At 30.5% G+C, this 9,972-nt stretch overlaps 1 protein-coding gene across 13 annotated transcripts in view; it reads left to right on the forward strand.

Moving 5' to 3' along the window:
* Positions 1–8,905, forward strand: part of SNF4Agamma (SNF4/AMP-activated protein kinase gamma subunit) — a 501,567-nt gene extending 492,662 nt beyond the window's left edge. For all 13 annotated transcript variants that reach the window (XM_073979972.1, XM_073979982.1, XM_073979993.1 and 10 more), the window contains 4 exons: positions 3,340–3,630; positions 3,709–3,887; positions 3,954–4,157; positions 7,839–8,905. In XM_073979972.1, coding sequence (XP_073836073.1) covers positions 3,340–3,630; positions 3,709–3,887; positions 3,954–4,157; positions 7,839–8,606 — 1,442 coding nt within the window. In that variant the 3' untranslated portion in view covers positions 8,607–8,905. The remainder of the gene's footprint in view (positions 1–3,339; positions 3,631–3,708; positions 3,888–3,953; positions 4,158–7,838) is intronic.
* Positions 8,906–9,972: the final 1,067 nt, after the last annotated feature.

Genomic DNA, 9,972 nt, shown 5'->3' on the forward strand with positions numbered 1-9,972 from the left:
ATTTCTATTCCAATCATGCCGGTCGTTTGGTACTCGGAACCGGTACAACATCCGCCTCAAAAGATAATTGGTGTGACATTTATCCCTTAGAGAGTATTAAAGAATTCGAACATGTATCGGAGGCATGGAAACGTTGTCTAGCCGATATTATAAGGAAAAGTGTTCAAAATAGTAAGTTTTTTTTTTTTTTTGGCGGGAAAGGGGAGAGGGCATTGTTTTAAGAATTGGTGGATGGAGACGGAATTTGGGTGGGATGCTTGGAAAATTTGCCATGGGTTGGTCGACTCGACTTTTTCTATAGAAAAAGTTAGCTGAATTGACTTTTTCTATAGAAAGACTTTGCTGAATTGTCGTTTTCTTTAGAAAAACTTTGCTGAATTGCCGTTTTCTTTAGAAAAAGTTGGCTGATTTATTTTTTTTAATAGAAAAAGTTTGCTAAATTGATTTTTTCTATAGAAAATGTTTTCTGAATTGACTTTTTCTATAGAAAAAGTTTGCTGAATTGATTTTTTCTATAGAAAAAGTTTGCTGAATTGACTTTTTCTATAGAAAAAGTTTGCTGAATTGACTTTTTCTATAGAAAAAGTTTGCTAAATTGCCTTTTCCACAAAAAGAGTTTCCTGAGTTACCTTTGTTTATATAGAAACATTTTACTGAATTGACTTTTTCTACAGTAACATTTTGCTGAACTAATTTTTTTCTATAGAAAATGTTTGCTGAATTGACTTTTTCTATACAAAATTCGCAGAACTGAAAAAGTTTGCTGAGCTGACTTTTACATAGAAAAAGTTTAGTGAATTTACCTTTTCTATAGAAACAGTTAGCTGAATTGACTTTTTCTATACAAAAAGTTTGGTGAATTGACTTTTTCTATAGAAAGAGGTTGCTGAATTGACTATTTCTATAGAAGAAGTTTGCTGAATTGACTTTTTCTATGCAAAAAGTTTGCTGAATTGCCTTTCCGATAGAAAACGTTTGGTGATTTGCCTTTTTCATAAAAAAGTTAGCTGAATTGACTTTTTCTATAGAAAATGTTTAATAAATTGACTTTTGTTAAAGAAAAAGTTTGCTAAATTGACTTTTTGTATAGAAAAAGTTAGCTGAATTGATATTTTCTATAGAATAAGTTTGCTGAATTGACTTTTTCTATGCAAAAAGTTTGCTGAATTGCCTTTTTCGATAGAAAACTTTTGTTGATTTGCCTTTTTTCATAAAAAAGTTATTGGATTGACTTTTTCTATAGAAAATGTTTAATGAATTGACCTTTGTTAAAGAAAAAGTTTGCTGGATTGACTTTATATAGAAAAAGTTGTCTGAATTTATTTTTTGTATAGGAAAATTTGTCTGAATTGATATTTTCTATAGAATAAGTTTGCTGAATTTAATTTTTCTATTGTAAAAGTTGGCTAAATTGAGATTTTCTATAGAAAAAGTCAGCTGAATTGACATTTTCTATAGAAAAAGTTGGCTGAATTGAGTTTTTCTATAGAAAAAGTTGGCTGAATTGACTTCTTCTATAGAAAAAGTTGGCTGAATTTACCTTTTCTATAGAAAAAGTTTGCTGAATTAACTTCTTCTATAGAAAAAGTCAGCTGAATTGACATTTTCTATAGAAAAATCAGCTGAATTGACTTTTTCTATACAAAAAGTTTGCTGAATTGCCTTTTTCGATAGAAAACTTTTGTTGATTTGCCTTTTTTTTCATAAAAAAGTTATTGGATTGACTTTTTCTATAGAAAATGTTTAATGAATTTACCTTTTCTATAGAAACAGTTAGCTGAATTGACTTTTTCTATACAAAAAGTTTGCTGGATTGACTTTTTCTATAGAAAAAGTTGTCTGAATTTATTTTTTGTATAGAAAAAGTTGGCTGAATTGATATTTTCTATAGAATAAGTTTGCTGAATTTAATTTTTCTATTGTAAAAGTTGGCTAAATTGAGATTTTCTATAGAAAAAGTCAGCTGAATAGACCTTTTCTATAGAAAAAGTTGGTTGAATTTACTTTTTCTATAGAAAAAGTTGGCTGAATTGACTTTTTCTATAGAAAAAGTTGGCTGAATTGACTTCTTCTATAGAAAAAGTTGGCTGAATTGACCATTTTTATAGAAAAAGTTGGCTGAATTGACATTTTCTATAGAAAAAGTTTGCTGAATGGCCTTTTCTGTAGAAAAATTTGCCGAGTTGACTTTTTCTATAGAAAAAGTTGGCTGAATTGATATTTTCTATAGAAAAAGTTTGCTGAATTTAATTTTTCTATTGTAAGAGTTGGCTGAATTGAGATTTTCTATAGAAAAAGTCAGCTGAATTGACCTTTTCTATAGAAAAAGTTGGCTGAATTTACTTTTTCTGTAGAAAAAGTTGGCTGAATTGACTTTTTCTGCAGAAAAAGTTGGCTGAATTGACTTTTTCTATAGAAAAAGTTGGCTGAATTGACTTTTCCTTTAGAAAAAGTTCGCTGAATTAACTTTTTCTATACTAGAAGCCTGCTGAATTGACTTTTTCTATGAAAACACTAGCTGAATTGACTTTTTTCTATGGAAAAAGTTTGCTGAATTGACTTTTTTATTGAAAAAGTTTGCTGAATTGATTTTTTCTATAGAAAAAATTGGCTGAATTCACTTTTTCTATAGAAAAATATAGCTGAATTTACGTTTCTATAGAAACAGTTGGCTGAATTCACTATTTCTAAAGAAAAATGTTGCTGAATTAACATTCTCTATAGAAAGAATTTGCTGATTTTTCTTTTTCTATAGAAAAAGTTTGCTGAATTTACTTTTTCTATAGAAAACGTTGACTGAATTAACTTTTCCTTTAGAAAAAGTTCGCTGAATTAACTTTTTCTATACGAGAAGCCTGCTGAATTGACTTTTTCTATGAAAACGATAGCTGAATTGACTTTTTCTATGGAAAAAGTTTGCTGAATTGACTTTTTTATGGAAAAAGTTTGCTGAATTGGCTTTTTCTATAGAAAAAATTCGCTGGATAGATTTTTTTCTAAAGAAAACGTATGCTGAATAGAGTTTTTTGTAGAAAAAGTTTACTGAATTGACTTTTTCTATAGAAAAAATTTGCTTAATTGACTTTTTCAATGGAAAAGTTGGCTAAATTGCCTTTTTCTATGGAAAAAGTTTGCTGAATTGATTCTTTTTTTGATAGAATAAGTCTGCTGAATTGACTTTGCCATAGAAAAAGTTTGCTGAATTGACAATTTGTTGACAAATCGTTTCTGAAATTGTGTTTAGAGGTCTTTTTTGCATCATTTTTATCACATAATTAATTTGAAACTATTTCTTCATTTCAACTTATTTTGTTTTTTATTTTCTTTCTCTCTTTACAGAAGAAGATGATTCCCAAATTTTTGTAAAATTTTTCCGTTTTCACAAATGTTACGATCTAATACCAACATCAGCAAAATTGGTAGTATTCGATACACAATTATTGGTGAAAAAGGCATTCTATGCTTTAGTCTATAATGGGGTACGTGCCGCACCCCTGTGGGATTCACAGAAACAACAATTTGTTGGAATGTTGACCATAACAGATTTTATAAAAATCTTACGGATGTATTACAAGTCACCAAATGCCTCAATGGAACAATTGGAGGAGCACAAATTGGATACATGGAGAAGTAAGTCGTAGAAATGCCAACAAACTGCTATAAACAGAGATACTAATCTCCCCCTCTCTCTCTCCCATTCCCTTACAGGTGTTTTACACAAAGAAGTTATGCCATTGGTTAGCATTGGGCCAGATGCCTCACTGTATGATGCCATTAAGATACTCATACACAATCGTATACATCGATTACCTGTCATTGATCCTGCGACGGGCAATGTTCTCTATATTTTGACACATAAACGTATCTTAAGGTTCCTCTTTTTATATGTAAGTTAATCTCGATGTTCTTATATTTAAATCCTCTTTGTTAATATCCTTTCTTGTCTCTTATAGATTAATGAATTGCCTAAACCTTCTTATATGCAAAAGAAATTACGTGATTTAAAAATTGGCACATACGATAATATCGAAACGGCCGATGAAAACACCAGCATATTAACAGCTTTAAAGAAATTCGTCGAACGAAGAGTTTCCGCCTTACCTTTAGTGGATGCTGAAGGCCGTTTAGTTGATATTTATGCTAAATTTGATGTTATTGTAAGTATTAAAGAACTTTATTATACAGACTTTGTTAGCTGAATAGGCATTCCCATATGAAATGTTAGCTGAATTTACTTTTTTTAGAAAAATATTGCTGAATTGACTTCTTCTATAGAAAAAGTTTGCTGAATTCACGTTTTCTGTAGAAAAAGTTTGCTCAATTGATTTTTTCTCTAATCAATTCCTTTTTCTATCGAAAAAGTTTGCTGAATTTACTTTTTCTATAGAAAACGTTAGCTGAAATGACTTGTTCTATAGAAAAAGTTGGCTGAATTTACTTTTTCCATAGAAAAAGTTAACTGAATTGACTTTTTCTATAGAAAAAGTTAGCTGAATTGACTTTTTCTCTAAAAAAAGTTAGCTGAATTGATTTTTCCTACAGAAAAAGTTAGCCAAATTGACTTTTTCTGTAGAAAAAGATAGCTGAATTGACATTTTCTATAGAAAATATTGGCTGAATTGGTCTATTCTGTAAAAAAAAATTAGCTGAATTGACTTTTCCTATAGAAAAAGTTAGCTGAATTGACTCTTTCTATAGAAAAACTTTGCTGAATATCCTATTTCTATAGAAAATGTTAGCTGAATTTATATTTTTTAATAGAAAAAGTTAGCAGAATTGACCTTTTCTAAAGAAAAAATTAGCTTAATTGAAATTTTCTACGTAAAAAGTTGGCTGAGTTCAGTTTTTTTATAGAAACGTTGTGCTGAATTGACTTTTTGTAAAGAAAAGTTTGCTGAATTGACTTTTCCTGTTGAAAAAGTTAGCTGAGTTGACTTTTTCTAAAGAAAACGTTGGCTGAATTCATTTTTCTAAAGAAAAACTTTGCTGAATTGACTTTTTCTAAAGAGAAATATTCCTGTATTAAGGAAAAAGTGGCTAAGTTGTCCAGAGTCTGTCATATTCTATATAAAATGTTGCTGAATTTACCTATTTTATACAAAAAAACTCAGCTTTTCCTTTTTCCATAGCAAATGTTTGCTGAATTTACTTTGTTATAAAAAAGCTTAGCTGAATTGACTTCTTCTATAGAAAAGTTTGCTGAATTGTGTTTTCTTTTGAAAAAGTTAGCTGAATTTAATATTTCTATCGAAAAACTTAGCTGAATTTACTTTTTATATGGAAACGGTCAGTTGAATTGTCTTCAACTATAGAAAAAGTTAGCTGAATTGACCTTTTTTTAAAGAATGTGTTAGCTGAATAGACTTGTTCTATGGAAAAAGTTAGCTAAATTTACTTTTTCTGTGGAAAAAGTTAGCTAAAATTGACTTTTTTGGAAAGGTTTGCTGAATTGACTATTCTTTTTAAAAAAGTTAGCTGAATTGACTTCTTCAATAGAAAATATTGGCTGAATTGGTTATTTTCTATGGAAAAAGTTAGCTGAATTGACTTTTTCTATTGAAAAAGTTAGCTGAATTGGCTTTTTCTATTAAAAAAGTTTGCTGAATTGAATTTTTATAAAGAAAATGTTAGCAGAATTGATTTTTCTATTGAAAAAGTTAGCTGAATTGACTTTTTTCTAGGGATAACATTGGCTGAATTGACTTTTTCTATAGAAAATGTTGGCTGAAATTACTTTTTCTAAAGAAAAAGTTGGCTGAATTGATATTTTCTACGGAAAAAGATAGCTGAATTGCCTTTTTCTATCGAAGAAATTGGCTGAATTGACTTTTTCCAACGAAAGCGATGACTGAATTGACTTTTTCTACCGAAAAAGTTACAGAAAATGTTGGCTGAATTTACTTTTTCTAAAGAAAAAGTTGGCTGAATTGACTTTTGCTATAAAATAGTTAGCGGAATTAAACTTTTCTATAGAAAAAATTGGCTGAATTGACTTTTCTGTAGAAAAATTTAGCTGAAGTGACTTTTGTCTAAAGAAAAAGTTAGCTGAATTGACATTTTCTACCGAAAAATATAGCTGAATTGTCTTTTTCTATTGAAAAAGTTGGCTGAATTGACTTCTTCAATAGAAAATATTGGCTGAATAGATTATTTTCTGTGGAAAAATTTAGCTGAATTGACTTTTTCTATTGAAAAAGTTAGCTGAATTGGCATTTGCTTTAAAAAAGTTAGCAGAATTGACTTTTTATAAAGAAAATGTTAGCTGAATTGATTTTTCTATGGAAAAAGTTAGCTGAATTGACTTTTTCTAAAGAAAAAGTTGGCTGAATTGACTTTTTCCAACGAAAGTGATGACTGAATTGACTTTTTTCTAAGGATAACGTTGGCTGAATTGACTATTTCCAACGAAAGCGATGACTGAATTGACTTTTTCTAAGGATAACGTTAACTGAATTGACTTTTTCTACCAACAAATTAGCTGAATTGACTTTTTCTAAAGAAAAAGTTGGATGAATTGACTTTTTCCAACGAAAGCGATGACTGAATTGACTTTTTCTAAGGATAACGTTGGCTGAATTGACTTTTTCAACCGAAAAAGTTAGCTGAATTGCCTTTTTCTATAGAAAAAGATAGCTGAATTGACTTTTTCTAAAGAAAATGTTGGCTGAATTGACTTTTTCTATAGGAAATGTTGGCTGAAATTACTCTTTCTAAAGAAAAAGTTGGCTGCATTGGCTTTTGCTATAAAAAAGTTTGCGGAATTAAGCTTTTCTATAGAAAAAATTGGCCGAATTGACTTTTCTGTAGAAAAATTTAGCTGAAGTGACTTTTTCTAAAGAAAAAGTTAGCTGAATTAACATTTTCTACCGAAAAAGATAGCTGAATTGCCTTTTTCTATAGAAAAAGATAGCTGAATTGACTTTTTCTAAAGAAAATGTTAGCTGAATTGAGTTTTTCTATAGAAAAAGTTACTTAAATTTACTTTATCTACAGAAAAAGTTAGCTGAATTAACTGTTTATAAAGAAAACTTTGCTGAATTCACTTTTTCTACAGAAAAAGTTTGCTGAATTGATTTTTTCTAAATAAAACGTTGGCTGTATTGACTTTTTCTATAGAAAATGTTGGCCGAATTTACTTTTTCTAAAGAAAAGGCTGACTGAATTGACTTTTGCTATAAGAAAAGTTAGCGGAATTAACCTTTTCTATAGAAAAAATTGGCCGAATTGACTTTTCTGTAGAAAAATTTAGCTGAAGTGACTTTCTAAAAAAAAGTTAGCTGAATAGACTTTTTCAACCGAAAAATATAGCTGAATTGCCTTTTTCTATTGAAAAAGTTGGCTGAATTGACTTTTTCCAAGGAAAGCGATGACATTTTTCTAAGGATAACGTTAGCTAAATTGACTTTTTCTACCAAAAAATTAGCTGAATTTACTTTTTTTTAAAGAAAAAGTTTGCCGAATTGAATTTTGCTACCAAAAAAGTTAGCTGAATTGTCTTTTTCTATAGAAACAGTTGGTTGAATTGCATTTTTCCAAAGAACAAGTTGGCTGAGTTGACATTTTCTAAGAATATTTGGTTTAATTGATCTTTTTCTAAGGAAAAACTTTGCTGAATTGACTTTTCCCATTAAACAGGTTAACTAAAGTTGGCTGAATAGACTTATATAGAAACGATTTTTTATTCTTTAGATATAATACAGCTTTTCTATTTACCCCTATTAACATTGGCCAATTCTCTTCCTCATAGACATATCAAGTAGCTTGCTAACACAACTCAGGTTTACCCTTTTTATTTTCAATTTAAATTAAACTTAATTTTTTCCTCTTCTCCCTTTCAGAATCTGGCTGCAGAAAAAACCTATAACGATCTCGATGTATCACTGCGCAAAGCAAACGAACATCGCAACGAATGGTTTGAGGGTGTTCAATGCTGTAATTTAGATGAAACACTATACACCATATTGGAACGTATCGTTCGTGCTGAGGTGCATCGTTTGGTGGTGGTCGATGAAAATCGTAAAGTTATTGGTATTATATCATTATCAGATATTCTGCTGTATTTGGTATTGCGACCAAGTGGTGAAGGTGTTGGAGGCTCAGACAATTCTCTAAGAGCAACAGATCCTTTACTGCAACGTAAAGATACCACAACTGATGATGATGAATCCGATCAAAAATCACCATCTGTTGGTTCAGTGGGTAGTCGTAGTATAATTGAAGATATTCCCGAAGAAGAAACTGTGGCAACAACAACAACGGTGAGTCATCAACAGCAGGACGAAACAACAACAGATACCGTCGATAGTAATTCAGCTGCAGAACAAATTGTTATAGAGCAAGCTGTTAAATCTTCAAATTATGCTAATCAAGCGGAGATATCATTTGCCGATGAGGCTGAGGAAGATGAAAATCAAACCAATGGTAATGGTGGTGATGAGAAGGAGGAAGACGACGATGACGACGACAAGGATGTGATAAGCGGAAATTGTGATAATTTGAAAGCTACAGATGACTCCACAACAGCAGCAGCAGCAACAGAATTAACAACGGCTGCATCTTTAACACAAACCACAGCCGCCCGTGAAATGGGTCTGGTTAGTGAGTAAACACAAATCATACAAATCATCAAACAAATCATCATCGTCGTTACGTCGTTATGCATCGTTATGTGATTATTGTTTTTAATTTTTAACTTTCTTAAATATAGTGCAAAGGAATTTATTATTTACAATTTAAAAAAAAAATAACAATAACAACAAAATAATAATATTTACCCAGAAAGAGGGGGACGAAAAGCCTTTTTCGAAAAACAAAACAGAAACAAACAAAACAAAAACAAATTAAATTTTATTTATTTTTATTAAAGAAATAAAAACAAACGCTGTCGTTTTTTTAGGTCTTGTAATTTTTTTCTTTTTATTTTTGGTTTTTGTGGTATAGCCTACACCACCACGGCATAGGACGTTCAGATTTTTTGGGCACATGGAAATGTTATAAAATTTCGAATCATGCAAAGAGTTGTTATGGCAGATTGCTTCCGATCAAATGTTTATTTGAAGAACTTCTGAGATGTTAATAAAGAAATTAACAGCCTGTTTCACTATGTCGAAGGAAAATGAAAACTAAAGGAAAAACAACTAAACTCGTGTATGATTTTTAAATTTTGTATTTGTTTTAAAGCAATCACAAAGTCAATATTGCCATGAAAACCAAAGTTTAGATGTTTTTCGTTCGCAGTCATTTTCTTTCGAAATAGCCCTTAACATGTTTGTATAGATTACCCCCTGTTTTTGTAACTAATTTTTGTTCGTCCGTCTATATTCGTAATAATTTAGGCCTCCATAGCTCAGCCCCCAGAAGACATATGTACATACATACCTAATTTTTCGTATACCCGTTCCATATATCGTTAAGAATTCCTCATTTAAAAATCAACGCTCTACGTTTGCGCTAAAGCGAATAAATCGATCTACAAAATTTGGCAATTCGTGTGAAAAGAATAATTTTTTTTTACAAAAACAGGGGGGTTATTGTCAGTAAGTTGCCAGTTTTGTGTGGGTGCTACACACTAGGAAATTAAAATCCCTTGAAATTAAAGTTAGAAAAGTTAAAAAAATGTTTCTTTTGATATGACGTCCTTTTTTATAGGGAGGAAATATGGGAAGGAGGGAAGCTCCAGTTATTAAGGACCTTGTATTCTTCTGTCTATAGAAGATGTTATGTTAATAGAAGGACTCAGATAAAATTTGGTTAATCAATGAGTTTCCAACTGCTGGGGGGGGGGTCATCAAATTACCCGAAAGTTCTTCCATTTATTGGAGGTTCGTCTACTGGTAGGAGGGTTTAAATTAGTACGAGTATATTCCATAGAAGGATTGTTTTTATTGAGATAAGGGCGTTACACTGATACATAGAAAAAAGGACATGTATAAGAAGAAGAAAAATATTCTATAGAAAACGGGTCTTCTAAAG

This window comes from Musca autumnalis, unplaced genomic scaffold (genome assembly GCF_047663935.1).
Source record: "Musca autumnalis isolate F117 unplaced genomic scaffold, ASM4766393v1 scaffold_1, whole genome shotgun sequence".
NCBI classification, from domain to species: Eukaryota; Metazoa; Arthropoda; class Insecta; order Diptera; family Muscidae; genus Musca; species Musca autumnalis.